Raw genomic sequence first — 18570 nt, forward strand, 5'->3', positions numbered from 1 at the left:
TTTTAACAAGTTAACTTTTCTGGGTCTCAGCTGTCAAAAAAACAACAACTTGCTAGCATCATACTCAATTACATCAACACATCTCCTGAAGCCATAACCTTCCATAATTTTTTTGGTGCCTATCTATCTGCTATTCCTTTGGGGCTATACAAGTAATATACCTAGAAAGGCAAAAAAGGAAAAAGTCCATTCTCACTCCCATTTCATTTTTCTCTGTCCAGTGCAACCTCCAATCGAAATGGATTCTTCTGGTTACTTCCCTGGTGGTTCAGTGGTTAAAACTGGCTATGGTTTTAACAGCCACATTCAGTTCACTCCCTGATCTCAGGGAACCAAGATCCTGCATGCCACAGGGTGTGGCCATAAAAGAAATAGATTCTTCTGGAGAGGGGGAAAAAAAAAAAGCAACCATCGACCAGTAGAATGTTTTAATGAGTTTAGTTCTAAGGCTACTGTTAGAAAACACTGCAAAGAGCAGAAACAGTTTTTCTAAGGAGATGGCACGAAACGATAGAAATCCCCTCCAGTCCTCAAGCTAAACCCAAGTGTCTTTGCATCTTTCCTTCCACAAAAGAAGTGGTTTCTTTGCTTATGAATTATAGCTACTTTGGTATCCTGAAACCCGGGTGGTTTCAGCTTCCCTAAAATGGATGAAGAAATGTTAAGTCACATGACAGGGCCTGGAGGGAAAAATGATCTTGTGCAATACACTAAATTTAAATTCTGCTTTTGTTGTTAATAAGAGCAATAAGGGGAAGAGGCAAAGAAAGGAAAGCAAGAGGAAATGATATCCTGAGGTGTGGAGTTCTTTCGAGTTTATTCCAATTCCTTTTGATCCTGTGGGTTTTGACTTCATTCCCAAGTTTAGGTCTATTAAGTGGAAATCGACTGAGAAGTCCACGGGACAAACTGATATTACCCAGGAAGCATGCTTTGTTGAAAAATGAGGATAGAGTGAAATGATAAGATGCCCTGAACTGTGAAATTACACGGTTGGCGAGAGCTATTCGCCATCCGGTGACGACCCAGAGCTACTGCCTGGGCCTCAGTACGGCCGTGTGGAAGTCTCGAGATCCTGGCTTGTGATTTCAGAGAGCAGAGACCTCTTTTACGGTGCTCCCGAGAGCTCCAGAACACACCACAAGAAAACAGCAGCGAACAGAGCTGTTCCAAAGCGTGCAACCAGCTCTTCTTCCTGCTACCTACCCAGACGCCGTAAGACACCATGGACAGCTCTTCAGGCGCTGCCCGCTTGGCCGGCGTGCTGCCGTCCCCAGGCCTAAGCCCGAGCCCGTTAGGCCGGTGCGGGTGGCGGGGGGTGGTCCTGACACCCTTCTGGGGCAAGCCCCCGAAGTTTTTCCTCAGAGTCCCTCCCCAACACCCTAGGGGAGGGTCGGTAAGCTCTGAGGAGACCAGGCGAGGGGAGGCGGGGGAGGCCGCATCCTCGCTCTCCCGGCATCCTCAGCGGTGGGGCTTGCAGCCGCCGTCCGGGGAAACACGCCGCCCGAAGCGAAGGTCGCTGCGCGCGGAGGCGGCGGGCAGCTCACGGCCAAGCGACCCGCGGGGACAGTCAAGGAGTGGGGCGGGGCCTCCCGCGACGCCCCGCCCATTCCCCGCTAAGGGGGCGGACCTTCCGCCTCGGCCACGGCGCAATGCGGAAGAGAGGGACGCGCCGGAGCGGAAGTGACGGTTGCGGCTGCGGCGGCCGCGGGAGGAGGAGGAGCCGGAGGAAGAGGCGAGACAGCCGGCCTGTGGCGGGGCGGGGAGCGGCCGCGGCCAGACCCACCAGCTGCGGGGCTCGCGGGCCGGCGCTTCCTGGAGCAGTCTCCGCCTCCGCAGCCCGGGCGGCAGCGGCGAGCGGCCACCGCCTGCAGCCCGGGTACGGGAGGGTAGGCGGGGTGGGTGGGGGGCCGCCGGTTTTATGCGGGGCGCCGCGCCGGGCGGAGGGGGCACTGAGGTGACAGCGGCTGTCAGCGGAAGGGCAGCGAGTCCGTCGGAGCGCCGGGTCGTCTCTTCTGGCGTATAATGGAGGGATGGGGCTGCTCAGGCGCTTGCGTCCCCGCCTGAGAAGGAGCCGCTTTCCGGGCTCTCGACGGCCCAGGACCCCCCGAGGAGCCCCCGTCCAGTCCCGAGTCGTGACTCTTCTCCCCACCCCGGGTGGCCATTGATATTTACCGGCCCCCGAGCCCGTCAGCCGGCGGTGCCCCGGGCTTGGGCTTGTGCGGCTTCTCTTCACCGCCGCTCCCCGCCCCGGGAGCTCCTGTGGTGTCGGATAATCCTTTCCCTTCTCTCACCCCTAAGGAGCTTTGAATTAGCCCTGTTCACCTTCCTTCCCACCTTCGTCTCCTCCCCTGCGCCCCGCAGCCCAGGGATCGGTTTGAAGTTTCCGAATCGTTTTCCCTTTCAAACGGCAGTGACAAATCCCGAAGCAGAAAGCTGATAAACCACTCCCGAGAGAAAATAGACTCTTTTTTTTTCCTTTTTGGTAAACAGAAAGGGGAAACTCATCTTAACCAAACCGTTCTTGGAACTTGGAGTGATAAGAGAACCCTGTCTTGCCTTGCGGTGAAACCGCTTTCCCTCTTGCTTTTCGGTAAAAATTTAAGTGACTATCTTTTGGAATCAAACCATTCTGTCCCCGAGCTCTCTCCGCACCCCCTCCGCTGTTTTTTTCCCACCTCCCACCCCCCCATCAAAACCTGGCAGGGAGGGACTTCGGGATGGCTTGCAGTCTGCTGCAGAAGGAAACATTAGCTTCATTTGCTTTGCTTTACTTGGTTTTCACAGAGCTGCCTCCGAAGAAAGGAGAATGGCGTTCAGCAAAGGATTTCGGATCTATCACAAATTGGATCCCCCACCTTTCAGCCTCATAGTGGAAACCAGGCATAAGGAAGAATGTCTCATGTTCGAGTCTGGGGCTGTAGCGGTGCTCTGTAAGTCGTCTCTCTCAACCCAGCTGATCAGGAACTGTTTGCTTGCAATAATTCAGATTCAACCTTTTTTTCTTTTTTTCCTTTTTTGCAAAAGAAGATTCTGATAACCCCCGCATTGTATTTCACCTCACAGGTCATGCTTTTATTTCCTTTTAACCAGACCTTATTGTTTTTCAAAGTTTTCTTTGCCTGCTGCAGGTTTTTGATGAGGGTGGGGAGAGATGTCAGTTTGGGTACAAATTTTTGCTTTCTTGGGTTTTGCTGCTGCCTCTAAAAGTAAATCTTTCTTTCCAAAAAAATACAGTTGCAATGTATAGCATATCATGTAAACCTGTAAAACAGCTTGCTTGACATTTTTGAGAAATGAACAGAATTTCTTATAGCTCTGGTAAAGTCATGGACTGTAAGAATATTTGCTTAATATTTTTGGAATATCTTATGATGAGGCTCTTATATTTTCTTTAAGAAAATTTCAACAACCTTTAAAATTTCATGTAAGGTAGGTGCTTGATTTCATATTGGTTAAATTATTTTGATAGTTAATAATAAAAGGACTACTGCAGCACAGGAAAAATAGTAGATTAGTAAGGTTTGGGTTATTTTGTGGGCAGATAGATGACATTAAAAATAAAAATACTAACTTGAATATTACATTTCTTAGTATAAGATTTTGACAGGTAACTTCAGTTTGGGATTATTTCAAATGTGATTATTGTTAGAGGCTTTCTTATGATAACTACTTGTTCTACATTATGTTTTTGCTATGTAGGATCAGTTTGGGTATTGGTCTTATTTTTAAAAGTTAAAAATAGCATTTGAAAAGCATACTTACAACTCTAAACCCATGAGTATTAAAGTTTCTCCAGATTTGGTAGGGAAAGGCTGAAGACCCTAATATCTGCATACAGAATATTAACATGCAGAATATTATGATCAGTTAAACCTGATCTTAATACTCAAAAATAACAAAATTTTACCCTGATTGTGGAAATAGATAATGACATAATGGAAAATCTTACGCAAAGAACAATGTATAAGAAATACGTATATTTTGGTAAATACAGTAACATGGTTTGAGTGAACAGAAAGAGGTTATGTTTTCTAAGAAACAATTAGTAGCATGTGTTATAATCAGTCAGGACTTAGTTCGTTTACATTGTTATTTATACTTAAATCAACCAAACTGTCGCTTGCTACAATATTAATTTGCAAAGTATTTTTCTTTGTACTACAAATCTCATACTGATGAATTCTATCTAGATCAAAGATTGTCTATGGGAAAATGGTTTGTCTCAGCACATGAAACACTTTTCAGCGGCTTATGTTTTGGTGGTTTCCTAATTTGTCTAAATTCTAAATGTTTCTTTAATGGTGATTGTTAGTAATACTAGGAAGTCAAATTTCTGGCTGCAAAGTATTTGTTACCTATAGGTCAGGAAGCCTAAGGATAATCCTAATTCCAAACCTCCAGCAGTCCTCTTTTATGCCAAAAAATGGTTAAAAAAAAAAAATAACTCTCCAGCCATCCATTTTGGCATTGCTGCCACTGTGCTCAGTTGTGAATGACTCTTTGTGACCCCTTGGACTAGAGCCCCCCAGGCTCTTCTGTCCTTGTAATTCTCCAGGCAAAAATACTGGAGTGGGTTGCCGTTTCCTGCTCCAGGGGATCTTCCCCACCCAGGAATCAAACCTGCATGTCTTGTGTCTCCTGCATTGGCAGGCTTATTCTTTATCACTGCGTCATCCGGGAAGCCCATTTTTGAAGTTAGCATTCATGTTAAGAAAAAGAATATTAAAAACATTGTCTTTACTACTTATTAACTCTTTATTTTCATTAGCTTTAGACTGTATAAGTAATTGTTTTCAGGAGAAAAAAACTTTGAATGTTGCCTCTTTCTGTAGAACTCGCATAAATGGATATTTAATCTTCTGAGTATGTCATTAGCTTTTCTATTGTAAAATGTAATATTTAAAATATTAATATTTAAGAGCTAACAGACCTTTTTATAAATCATTTGACTTGTAAAATTAATTTGACATTCTAGTCCAAATGCTACCAAGATGTGTACTGTGCTGGAGAATGTTCATTTTTAAAACCTTCACTTTTTTTTGAATACAAAAAAAAAAAAAGGGTACTCAGGGAATTGTGCTGGGAAAATACTGAGATGTTCTGTTTATCTTCATCTATCTCAGCTCTTTGAATTTCAGTGCATCTTGCATGTTAATCTATCAGAAGAATCTTCTAAAATCATTTTTGATATTCCAAAATGTTACCCCATTTTTCAGTAAGCGTAAGTTCAAACTCCTCAGCCTGTCAGTTGGGGCCTTCTATCATTTGGCCCCACCCCAAGATTCACTGTTGACCTCCTTTAAGGGAGACTGGTGCTACCTTAGCACCCTCCCAAAGTATTGTTCTTTTTCCAGCCCTCATCATCCTTTCTTCCTGGAATGCTGAAATGCTTTTTTCTATCTTTCCAGTCAAAGCCAGTCAGTTCCAGCTTCAGGAGTCTTCTTCCTTCCAGAAGAATCTGCCCCACCCACCCCCTCCTTCTTCTTGTCTCTTCCTTCCCTGAATTTTGTGGACTTTAGTCTTTATCACAAGGTGAATGCTTTTTTTGTGCTGCCTTCATTGTTCTCTGTATGCTTGTATCCAGTGGTGGAAGTGATCCTAGCAGGACTCAGCCTTCTGGTACCCAAAGTTTGTGACTTCTATAGGCTCCAGTTGTCCAGCTCTAAAGTTTAAACAGACATCTTAGGCCATACATATAAAGATTGGCAGTCACTTACTTTTCTTGGCATAGGCCAGAAGTGCCATGAGATACCCACCATGAAATGCCGTCTTTCCAATTACTGGCATATGTTAAAAAATAGGGTGCAAGTGAAAATCAGTTCCTGGATCCTCTGAGGGCCTGGGTATATACTCATCAGTTCAGTCCTGTCTTAATGTTGATAAAGATGTTAAATCAGTCCTGATACTATGACTTAATCAGTCAGTGAACCAGTGTCTTTCAGCTCTGGATGCACATTATACTTTACAAATAGTGATGCCTGGGCTCCAGCCCCCCAGAGGTTCTGATATAATTAGATTGCGATGACTGTTTCTAAGCATGGTTTATGTAGGCTTTCCTATGATAGATTATGGCATAACTTTTCTGGCTTGCAGATTTTATCCAAAAATAACCATGTTTCCAGAATTTTAATCCTGTTGTCTACTGTGGGATCAGTATGGCAACCCACTCCAGTATTCTTGCCTGGAAAATCCCATGGACAGAGGAGCCTGGTGGGCTACAGTCCATAGGGTCACAAAGAGTTGAACACAACTGAGCACACACACGTACGTGGTGTCAGTAATGACTTTTCTTAAAACTCTTAGCCTGAACCAAGTGCTGATGTTCCCGTAGCACTTTCAGTCTATGGGAACATCATAGAACGGTAAACTGTGTTGAAGTTTCTGTGTCTCAGTGCTGCACTCCTTGAGGGCAAGGCCCAGATCTCACTATAATGTTTGTATCCCTAGTATTTGGTTCAGTGTCTTACCTGTATTGCAGAATAAATGATTATTAAATAAATGGCATGGGGGAAGACTTACCTAAACTATAGTATTCTATGTTGAAAGTGTTGTACCTTTTCATATAAAATTGATTTTGTATCTTTTAAAGAACTGCTGGTTGACCAAATTGCTGATATAAAACATATATTAACATGTTATTTGGATTTGTTACTGAAAAATTCTCTTGGAAGTTTTAACTATTAACATTAACTATTAACCACATCATTAAGGTTTTTCTGAAATGCCAGTTAAAATCTGTGTGAGAATTTTGTTTATAACTTCATAAGTACGATTAACAGTTTGTTTTAAAATTACTTTTCTTTAGGTAGAAAAAAATTTTGTTATGTCTTTCATTGCATATATTTAACAACCTTCTGAAACATTCTTAGATAATAGTTAATATACTTTTTAGTAGCATGCTCATTTTTAGTGTTAGTCATTTTTGAAAATTACTAGTTCAGAAAAATGTTCAGTTGAACTGAAAATTTGGTGCCTGTGGAGCAGTGACCAGGGTAGCAACTGTGACTAGTATACTGTGCTGAAACAGCATAAACAGCAAGTGTGATGGTCAACAAGTTATAACACTACATATTTCTTCTTGGAACTAATGTAGTAAGAGGTAAAAGAAGACATCTATCAGTTTTGTGTAGAGTTCAGTTTTTCTCCTCTTTATTCAGTTAGACACATGAAAAGACCATCACGAGGAAAGGACAAGTAGCCAGTCAGACAGATAGATGCATAAAATGCACAGGCTATCTCATTGTTTTTCAGCCCATCTCATGTTTCCGTAAAGGGAAATAATTTGCTTTATAGTTGTATCCTAAATAGAAGATGGAGTAAAGAGAAGGTCAGCCCAGGGGAAATGGAGGATGATGCTCAAAATAAAATTTATGAATCACCTGTTTAAAAGATGGGGATGTAAATTGTCGATGTAAATTCCTAACTCTTAAAAGGAGAGCTTCTGTTCTTTTTGGTATCACGTGCTGGTGTGGTAGGAAGGATTAACTGCTTTTATCTGCCTAGTGGCAAGATTATTTTCAGGCCATAACTCTGGACCTAGTTTTACCCCAGGCTGTTCATCTTCTTGTCTACCTCATTTTTTTTTTTTTCTCTCTCTCTTTTGTTCTATCATGGAAACATGAGCCATAAAACTTTAGGACAGTATTCTCGAGGTCTCTGTCACAGAATGTGAAGTGAAACTGCATGCTGTGAAGGAGTCACAATTGCCATTTACTGAAAGTTACTCTGCTAGTCCAACATTAAGCCAGAGGTGCCTAAACTCTCTTGTCTCATGGCATCTTGGGATCTCATTAAGTTTTTAACAGCACCCTTAAGTCACTGTTATGTTCATTAAGTAGTTAGGTCCAAATAATAAACATTTACGTCCCAACAACTTTAGTAGCTGTTTGGAAAAAATGATGCCAAGAAATTATAAATAATTTACTTTATTCATAAATAACCACAATTATTTACTTAAAGTTTGGGGGGTGCCTGATGAGCACTGGACAGCTTTTCAAACCTTGGCCCCAGATTGAACTGAACAGCACCACCCTCATTGCCTGTTCCACATTGACTTTGGAGTGGAAGTGTTTTGTTTTTTTAATCAGAGAAACCACTGAAAACCCAGCTGCCCAAAGATATGATGTCATAAAGGAATGTACTGCAATCAAATGTTTAAACTCTAAACTACCCCAGTCTAATAGTTTGGGCAGTTCTCAGCACATAGTGAGTAGCTCCGTGTTTCCTTCGATTTAAAATATCCTTCATCTCTCCTGGGAGTTTGCTGAAGTGTCCTGGACCTTCTCAGCATAGAGTTTAGACTGTGGCACTAGACTTGCTTTATTTCATTAAATTCTGTGGGTTGTACTTTTATCCCCCTTTCGAAAAAGTGGAAACTGAGTCTTGGAGAGATTAAATAACTGCTCCAATGACATAGTCTTAGCATTTGCTTTTTCACTGTAATTATTATTTGGGCTACTGTTAGAGTGGTGGTTATTGTTTGGGGGGGTTGAGGAATGAATAGCAGAAAGACAAGAATGCCTATAGAATTTTAAAATTGAGTGAAATGTGCAGCATTTTCTAACGAGGGAAGTGTTAAACTTGCTTGTTTTGCCTACAAATTATTACTATATAAGAGGGAAACATGGTTTGATTTAGCATTAGGTCATTAAAAACCAAGTTTCTTTGCCAGGCCAAGTTAAATGTCAGCTTTTAGAATTTTGGATGATAAGTGTGGTAGGTGGTGGTGACAAGCAGTATGCATAGTTTTTTCTTTTTTTTTTGATTGCCACATGCTACCAGTCACCATGATTGCCCTTTAGATAAGTTACAGTGTTTTATCTTTTAAGCTGAAAGAAGTGACTCTTTTATAGTTGACTTTTGCTGCACAGAAAAATGAATTTTACACTTGTTAGATATGACTTTATGTTGGGGTTCCAAAGTTTCACTTTTTTTCTGTTAATAATTTTTGGAATGTTCATATTTAATAAAAAAGAAAGTGAATAGCAACTTTTAAATATCAATGCTTAAAAAAAGAAAATTACCCTTACTCCTCCATCCTGGGCAGCAGGATTGTTCAGTGGCTCAGTTGTGTCCGACTCTTTGCGACCCCATGGACTGCAGCATGCCAGGCCTCCCTGTCCTTCACCAACTCCTGGAGTTTGATCAAACTCATGTCCATCAAGTCGGTGATGCCATCCAACCATTTCGTCCTCTGTTGTCCCCTTCTCTTCCTGCCTTCAGTCTTTCCCATTGTCAGGGTCTTTTCCAGTGAGTCATTTCTTCGCATAAGGTGGCCAAAGTACTGGAGCTTCAGCTTCAGCATCAGTCCTTTCAATGAACGTTCAAGACTGATTTCCTTTACCATCGACTCCTTTGGTCTCCTTGCTGTCCAAGGGACACTCAAGAGTCTTTTCCAACACCACAGTTCAAAAGCATCAGTTCTTCGGCGCTCAGCTTTCTTTATAGTCCAACTCTCACATCCATACATGACTACTGGAAAAACCATAGCTTTGACTAGACAGACCTTTGTTGACAAAGTAATGTCTCTGCTTTTTAAAGTGCTGTCTAGATTTGTCATAGCTTTTCTTCCAAGGAGCAAGCATCTTAATTTTCATGGCTGCAGTCACCATCAGCAGTGATTTTCCGTTCCGTTCTGTCGCTCAGTCGAGTCCGACTCTTTGCGACCCCGTGGACTGTAGACTACCAGGCTTCTCTGTCCATGGGATTCTCCAGGGAAGAATACTGGAGTGGGTTACCGTTCCTTCGCCAGGGGATCTTCCCGACCCAGGGATCGAACCCGGGTCTCCTGCATTGGGGGCAAACGCTTTAACCTCTGAGCCACTTTTAGAGCCCAAGAAAATAAAGTCTGTCACTATTTGCATTGTTTCCCCATCTATTTGCCATCAAGTGATGGGACCAGATGCCATGATCTTAGTTTTCTGAATGTTGAGTTTTAAGCCAGCTTTTTCTCTATCTTTTTACCTTCATCAAGAAGCCCTTTAGTTCCTCTTTACTTTCTGCCATAAGGGTGGTATCATCTGCATATCTGAGATTATTGATATTTCTCCCTGCAATCTGGATTCCAGCTGTACTTCATTCAGCGCAGCATTTCACATGATGTACTCTGCATATAAGTTAAATAAGCAGGGTGACAATATACAACCTTGCCTTTCCCAACTTGGAACCAGTCCGTTCTAACTGTTGCTTCTTGACCTCCATACAGATTTCTCAGGAGGTAGTTGAGGTGGCCTGGTTTTCCCATCTCTTTAAGAATTTTGCACAGTTTGTTGTGATCCACATATTCAAAGGCTTTAGCAGTCAATAAAGCAGAAGTAGATGTTTTTCTGGAATTCTCTTGCCTTTCCTGTGGTCCAGTGGATGTTGGCAGTTTGATCTCTGGTTCCTCTGCCTTTTCTAAATCCAACTTGCACATCTGGAAGTTCTCAGTTCACATACTGATGAAGCCTAGGTTACCCTGTTATTATAACATAGGGCTCATAGAAGCTCCTGGGCTTCCCAGGTGGCTCAGTGGTAAAGAACCCGTCTCCCAGTATAGGAGATGCAGGTTTGATTGCTGGGTCAGGAAGATCTCCTGGAGAAGGAAATGGCAGCCCCCTCCAGTATTCTTGCATGGGAAATCCCATGGGCTTAGGAGCCTGGAGGGCTATAGTACATAGGTTTGCAAAGAGTCAGATAGCACTGAGCAACTAAACAACAGTAGTAGGTCCTAAGTGCTTTCATTTTTTGCCACTTAAGTTTGCTATAAGAAAATTAAGGGTGAAGGCAAAATTTCTGTCTCACTGAATAGTAAAACCTAATTATGTGACCTCTTAATATATATTTATTTGACTGCACCAGGTCTTGGTTGCAGCATGTGGAATCTAGTTTCCCGACCAGGGATTGATCCTGGATCCCCCGCATTGGGAGCTCAGTTTTAGCCACTGGACCACCAGAAAAGTCCTATGTCTCAGATTTTCCAAATTGTCCTTAAAATATAGCTTAATGGTGTAACAGAATCTGGATTTGTTCTCCCACTTTACATAATAACAACAAAACAAACAAGAAATGTGAAACAGTTGTCAGCCGTTGAACCATAGACAGCACAAGACACTGATCCCTGAGAGAAGAGAAACATATGAGGTGAGTGTTCGTGGGTTGCTGCCTTGAGAATTTCCAAGCTACAACAGCATCAGGAGGAACCCAGACAAAGCCTGGCAGTCTCCCCGAGTTGAGGAGACAGAGTAGGGACTTTGGGGAAACTGGGGCATCTCGAGTTCTCAGGACTGAGTACCAGCATAAGGATATCTGCACAGAGCTCCTGAGATGAATGGTGGGTTCCACGTGGTCCCTCAGCTGAGTTCTGTTTGGTGCCAGTGTGAGAGGAAGCTACCAAGACCAGGAAAGAACCACCCAAAAGGAGCCAGCAGAAAAATTCCTGGAGCTCACCCAGGTTTGGGAATGGGTCATGGTCCAAACAGCCAGAATGGAGAAAGCTGTTTGGGTTGAGCGCCCCGAGAGGGGCATATATTGCTTCATTAGTGGGGCCAAGCGGCTCTCAGCCACATGCTGCTCTGGTCCTGCCCAGCAGGCTTCAAAGCATCACCCAAAGGGATCAAACTGTTTGCAGATAATTTCCAGATAGCTCAACTGTATCCCAGAACACAGTTCAGCACTGCTCACAGGAACACAAAACGTATATACATATATCCAGCACTCAACCCTGTAAATTTCACAATGTCTGGCATTCAATTAAAAATTACCATGCATGCAAAGAAGCAAGAAGATATGCCACATAACAAGGAGAAAAGTCAATCTGTAGAAACAGATGCTCAAATTAATGAGAACATTAAAACAGCTATTATAAATATACTCCATATGTTCAGGAACACAGGAAAGAATGAGCATGTTAAGGAGAGGTATAAAAAATGTGAAAGACCCAAATCAGACTTCCAGAAATGAAAACAGCAATGTCTGAAATGAAAAAAAAATAACACTGATAGGGATTAATAAATTAGACTCTGCAGAATAAATGATTTGAAGATGCAATAATAGACAACTCGAAACGAAACATGGGAAAAAAGACTTAAATAGATAAACAGAACATCAGAGGGCTGTGGGACAATCTCAAGTGGCCCGATATATACACATGGGCTTCCCTGATGTCTCAGCTGGTTAACCTGCCTGCCAGTGCAGGAGACGCAAGAGGTGCAGATTTCATCCCTGGGTTGGGGACATCCCCTGGAGGAGGGATTGGCAACCCACTCCAGTATTCTTGCCTGGAGAATCACATGGACAGAGGAGCATGGCAGGCTACAGTCCATGGGGTTGCAAAGAATCGGGTATGACTGAAGTGACTGAGCACGCACGCATGTATACATTGTTGGAATCCTAGAAGGGAAGGGTGGAGCCGGGAAATATTTGAAGAAATAGTGGCTGATAATTTTCCAAAGTTGATGAAAACTGTAAATCCACAGATCCTAGAAGCTAAATGAACCATAAGCAGAAGAAACATGAAGAGAAAGAACTACACATGGTCAAATTGCTTAAAACCAGTGACAGAAAAAGCCTAAAAATAATCCAAGAAAGAAAAAAGACATACGTGTAGAAGAATGAAGATACGAATCATGATGGGCGTTTCTTTAGAAGCAGTTCAACCTGGGACTTCCCTGGTGGTCCAGTGGTTAAGACTTCACACTTGCAGTGCAGGGGATGTGGATTCGATCCCTGGATGAGCAGCTAAGATCCCACATGCTGTGCAGCATGACTTAAAAAAAGAAAAACAGTCCAACCCAGAGGAGAAAGAGCTAGATCTTTAATGTGCTGAAATGGAAAAAGCAAAACAGTAAGGAGAAAAACAAAACCTGTCCATCTAGGATTCTGTATTCCATCACAAAGAAAGGTGATGTAAAGACTTTTTAGATGTTCTAAAGTCAAAACAAAATTAGCCAATTATATGAATAGCGATTTTAGATTAGTATTGCTTTTCTTTGTATCTAGTACTAGTATTTTCAGAAATTCTGAGGTTATAAGGACTGTGTCAGTTTTGTTACTTGTGTATATATGTGTGTGTGTGTGTTATTTGCTTAGTCGTGTCCGATTCTTTGTGACCCCAGTACTGTAGCCCTCCAGGCTCCTCTGTCTGTGAAATTTTCCAGGCAAGAATACTGGAGTGGGTTGCCATTTCCTTCAAGGGGGAATCTTCCCGACCCAGGGATCAACCCGGGTCTCCTGAATTGCAGGCAGATTATTTATCGTCTGAGCCCCCAGGGAAGCCCATTTTATTACTTAGTTATGTTTAAACTCTAAACGTGAAAGATGAAGAAAGAGTGGAAGGGATTTGTGCAGTTGGGGTTAGCCTTGTAAGCAGAATGCCAGGAGGAGGTTTATCTTTAAAAATTGTGTATCATGTTTTAATGGTGACTAAGTTGCTTGAGGTTTTTAATAGTTGTTAGTAAGAATTTGTGTTTTGTCTTTTTCCGCTAAAATAGGTTTTGCCTGTTTGCCTATAGTGTAAGTCATTGTTCTCTCTCTGTAATGTTATACAGTATGAGCAGTGCATTCATACTGGCATACATTTCGTAGCCACTGAACTAATAGAATTACTGTGAGTACATTTGAAGAGATGGGTTAACTCTCCCTCCTCAACTGGACACTATTTAATTACTCCCACATTTCAGGTTGAAACAATGTATGTGCCCTCTATACTCCTAGATGATTCTGTCATAACTTAAGTCAGTTAAAAGTAAAAAGAGAGACTTCCATTGTCGTCCAGTGGTTAAGAATTTGTCTGTCAATGCAGGGGATGAGGGTTTGGTTCCTGTTTGGGGAACTAAAATCCCACACGCAGTAGGGCAAGTAAGCCTGTGCACCGAGACTGGAGAGCCAGCACAGTCTAGAGCCCAGCCCATGCCCCATAACAAGAGTAGCCTGGTATGCTGCAGACCATGGGGTTGCACAGAGCTGGACACGGCTGAGCCACTGAACTGAGCTGAAGACCATAGGATGGGGTTCCCAGCTGGCTCAGTGGTAAAGAATCCGCCTGCCAAGCAGCAGACACGGATTCGATTCCTAGGTCTGGAAGATCTCCTGAGAAGGAAATGGCAACCCATTCCAGTATTCTTGCCTGCAAAATCCTGTGGACAGAGGAGCCTGGTGGACTACAATCCATGGCAAAGAGTTGTGGACACAATTTAGCAACTAAACAACAGCAACAGACCATAGGATTACTGTAGTCTGTTGACTACGTTACTGAAATGTAGATAAACAAAGTCTTTTAATATCCGGTGGTTCATATTCTAAGCATAGGCAGGATGAATCATATTATTAAGTAAATTCCTAGCTTCTGGTTCATTAGTGCTCGTTAGTGGTCTGTCTTGGTCATCGCTAGGGAAATGACACTGGAGAATGGGGTAGAAATGTAGTTATCAGATGTGTAGATGTTACAACACTGTGTGGAAGTGATACAGAGCTGGGTAGTATAATTACTGATTGTGGACGGCACAGTTGAGATCCAGTTTTTTTAGACTGAGAAAATGGGTTAGAACCTAAAAAATGAAAAATGCACTTCCCCCTTAATTTTTGTGTCCATTCCTGAACCACGTGCTCTGTCTGTAGGGCCCGCAGGGCTGCTTGGGTTGGACAGATGATCAGCAACAGAAGACAGAACTTTCTGTAGTTGTCTGAGTTTCCATAAAGCCCCCACCAGCAGGGTGCTACATAGTAAGGAAGGGTTGATGCAGTTACTGGGTTGATGGCCACCTTGACCACTGCGTTCCTTCAGACCTGCTCTTCCTTCAGTCTTCTTTACTCGGGGAGTTGCCCTCCATCCACCTGGCTCTTTAAACCAGAACTTAAGAGTCACCCTCTACCCTTCCTTCACTCTGGTTTTACACATTCACTCCATTACCAAATCCAATCAACTCAACCTCCTAATTTCATTGAGAATCCATGCAGTTTACCATTTCAGTTGGTTTTGCTCCAGTAATGCCACTGCATTCTCTTTCATGAACCGTTATAATTGCCTTCTTAAATGGTCTCCCTGCTTCCACTCTCCCCACCCAACTCTTCAGTGTTTTTAAATATGCAGTTTACTTCTTTAAGGTTTTAAAAGTTTGTTTATTTTGGCTGTGCTGGGTCTTTGTTGCTGCGCCTGGGTTTCCTCTAGTTATAGCGAGCAGGGTCTATTTTGTTGCGGGGCATGGGCTCTAGGCGTGTAGGCCCAGTAGTCTGGTGCATGGGTTTAGTGGCCCTGTGGCACTTGCAATCTTCCTAGCACAGGGAACTCTTGACCCCTGCATTGGCAGGTGGATTCTTAACCACTGGACCACCAAGGAAGTCCTAAATACACAATTTAGATCTTATTATTCGCCTGCTTAATACCCTTCAGTGGTTGGCCACTGAACTTAAAAGCCAAAGTCTTTAAAATGACCTGCAATGAAATGGAGTCCCTGCCTCCCTCTTCGCTCTTACACTGTACTGTCTCTTGGTTTCTGTGTTCCAGCCACATTGGCCCTTTTTTAAGTTCTGAATGTCTCAAATTCTTTCTGGTCTCAGGGTCTTCACATATGCTGTTGCTTCTGCTCAAGATTTTATTTTTAAAAATAAACTTGTTCACACATGTGGAAAAGTACAGAAATGTCATAGATGTTCAACTTGATGACTTATTACAGAGTGAACATATTCATGTTACCACTACCAGGTTGAGAACTAGAACATTATTGCTGGCTCTCCTTTCCAATTATTATCTCCATCATGATATGCAGAGATCATAACTGCACGATTTCTTGCATCATAGACTAGTTCTGTCTGGTTTCCAACGTAACATAAATGAAATCATTCAGTAAGTATTCTCTTGCACCCAGCTTCTTTCATTCAGTGTTAAATATGGGAGATCTTGCTTGTGGTAACGTATAGCAGTAGTTTATTCATTTTCCTTGCTATGTTGTATGCCATTGTATGAATGTTCTGGTGTTGACATTGGCTTTATTTTCAATTTTTTCTATTACAGATGACTCCAGTATGAACATCCTTTTACATTTCTTTCGGTGCACATACTTTAATATTTCTGTTGGATATTCTTAGAAATGAAATTTCTGGTCTTAGGGTACATGGATGTTCCTGGAACACTCTTACCTATACTCTTCGTGTGTCTAACTTCCTGTTGATTCTTCAGATACCAACTGAAAGGTCACTTCCACAGGCAGGCAGGCAGGCAGGCCTCCAACAAACAATTTTAAATTAGGTTCTCTTGTTGCAGTCTATTGGAACTCCATCATTGTACTTAATATAATTTTGCACTTGTGTGATTATATAATGCCTGTCTTCCCAATGGAAGGTATTAGGGCACTGACTTTTTTTATTCCTGGAATAGGCATTCAGTACAGACTTATTGCACCAATGAGTGAAAGGTTATTTTGAAATGTTACTAAGATTGGGATGTATAATTTATATAGAACACTAATTTGGACAGTGGGTTATCTTTCAGCTGAAAGTTTAGTTATTTAATAGTACAAAGAAAGCCATTTTCTTTTCAAATAATTTTTTTCTTTATGTATGATAAAATGGAAGGAGGCTTTCCTGCCAGCTGCTTACATGATCTTAGATGAATCACTTAACCTCTAGTCTTTTTCTTTGGGAAATGAGTAGCTTGGCCTGCAGACCTCGAGGATCCTCTGACTTGAGGCTCTCTGCCTGCATGCAAATAAGCCAGCCACAAACTGCGGTGCATGCAACCTCAGGCAAATTGTGATTCTAGGCAGGGTATGCTGATCTGTCATCTTATTTTCATATTCTTACCGGCTTTCTTCAGCGTGGTCTTCTGAATCAGCTAAGGAAAGATGTCTGTTCCCACCTGGCAGGCTTAAAGCCACGGCAGAATGATCACCTTGGATGGCAAGATCTTCAATGAGTAGTGTAATTATTTAGCTTGAAGTATTGTAATTCATCAGAAGTTAGGGGAATCTACATTTAAATTTAATCTTCAAAAATACCATGTAAGTTTTTAAAGAAATGACATTTTTTTTTAATTGCTCAAACATGCTTCATTTTTTATGTAGATTTCTGGCTCTGTGCTTGTCCTGTCAGCACTGTCACAATGCTCTTCTGCTCCTCAGCAAGGAAAGCACGCTGGATCCTATCGCGGACACAGTTAGCACACATGGAACCACCATAGGTTTGGCTGGCGTGTTTCTTAGTTTTAGACAATCTCATGAAAACTTTAGGTCTCACAGCACAAACACCTCTAAGTCAGCCTGGGCACACACCACATGCAGATTTTGGTGCTTTCCCAACCTTCTTGGTAAAAAGGTAAACAGTTCTATTACCAGGGGTTTGGGACAGCCTGGTTTTGTTCCGTTCCGTTCTGTCGCTCAGTTGTGTCCGACTCTTTGCGACCCCGTGGACTGTAGCCTACCAGGCTTCTCTGTCCATGGGATTCTCCAGGCAAGAATACTGGAGTGGGTTACCGTTTCCTTCTCCAGGGGATCTTCCCGACCCAGGGATCGAACCCGGGTCTCTCGCATTGGAGGCAGACACTTTAACCTCTGAGCCACCAGGGAAGCCCCTGGTTTTGTTAGAGGCTGTATTGTAGGACAGCCTACGATGGTATGTCAGACACTGCACTACCCTGAATGCCTCTAGATGCCATCCCCGCAAGAGGAAAAAGGAAGTCCTTGTAGGTTCAAGAAATGACATTTTAAATTATCTGATGATCTTAGATAATAAGATCTAATTTTGCTTCTTTGCGTTCAAGATGGTGGAGTTAGCAAGGCAGGTGTGACCACCATGTCACAATTATCCTGTTTATTAAGCCTCTATTTAGACTCATAACTCATGGAAGTCAAGAAGTAGGTATATGATTGTTTTCATCTGAATTTCTGTACCTGATCTTTTTTTGTTATTTGTTTTTAGTTGAAAGATAATTGCTTTACAGTATTGTGTTGGTCTCTACCAAACATTAGCCTGAATCAGCCGTAGGTTTACCCATGTCACCTCCCACCTGAGCATCCCTCCCACCTCCCTCCCCTGCCACCCTTCTAGGTTGTTACTGAGCCCCAGTTTCAAATTCCCATTGGCTCTCTGTTTTGCATATGGTAATATATGTTCCATGTTACTCTCACCGTACATCTCAACCTCTCCTTCCTCCCCACAGCTGCGTCCATAAGTCTGTTCTCAATGTCTGTGTCTCCATTGCTGCTTTGCAAATAGGTTCATCAGGACTGTCTTTCTAGATTCCATATATATGTGTTAGTATACAGTATTTGTTTTTCTGTGTACCTGATATTATGTTTCGTTATTTGCCATAAATTCTCATTTGAAAAGAGAGGTATAACACCAGCAATGCTGAGTAATGCCAGTCATGTCATATGACATAGTACCATAAAAGTAAGCCAGTCGAACAGAAAAAGTGTTGAATATTGTGATAGAGAACAATTGGTAGGTTACATTTTGATAGAGACAATTGATGCATTTATACACTGAGTGTTTTCTGTAGTCTATAAAGAGATCAAAGAGTCCATAAAGCTATATATAGGGTTATAGCTTCTATTTTCATTACTTTCCTGTAGCTTAAATAAGAAATGTAGATTA

General features: G+C 42.3%; 1 protein-coding gene across 8 annotated transcripts in view; it reads left to right on the forward strand.

The window, feature by feature from the left end:
• Nucleotides 1-1706: 1706 nt before the first annotated feature.
• SYNJ1 (synaptojanin 1) overlaps nucleotides 1707-18570 on the forward strand; it is a 91278-nt gene continuing 74414 nt past the window's right edge. For 3 of the 8 annotated variants that reach the window (XM_088835785.1, XM_088835790.1, XM_088835782.1), the window contains exons 1-2: nucleotides 1707-1879; nucleotides 2788-2933. In XM_088835785.1, coding sequence (XP_088691911.1) covers nucleotides 2810-2933 — 124 coding nt within the window. In that variant the 5' untranslated portion in view covers nucleotides 1707-1879; nucleotides 2788-2809. Of the gene's footprint in view, nucleotides 1880-1981; nucleotides 2594-2787; nucleotides 2934-18570 lie in introns of those variants that run through there. The other 5 variants (XM_055421309.2, XM_088835774.1, XM_055421292.2 and 2 more) reach the window with 3 other exon arrangements.

This window comes from Moschus berezovskii, chromosome 1 (genome assembly GCF_049115385.1).
Source record: "Moschus berezovskii isolate FMDL1 chromosome 1, NW_MosBer_1.0, whole genome shotgun sequence".
NCBI classification, from domain to species: Eukaryota; Metazoa; Chordata; class Mammalia; order Artiodactyla; family Moschidae; genus Moschus; species Moschus berezovskii.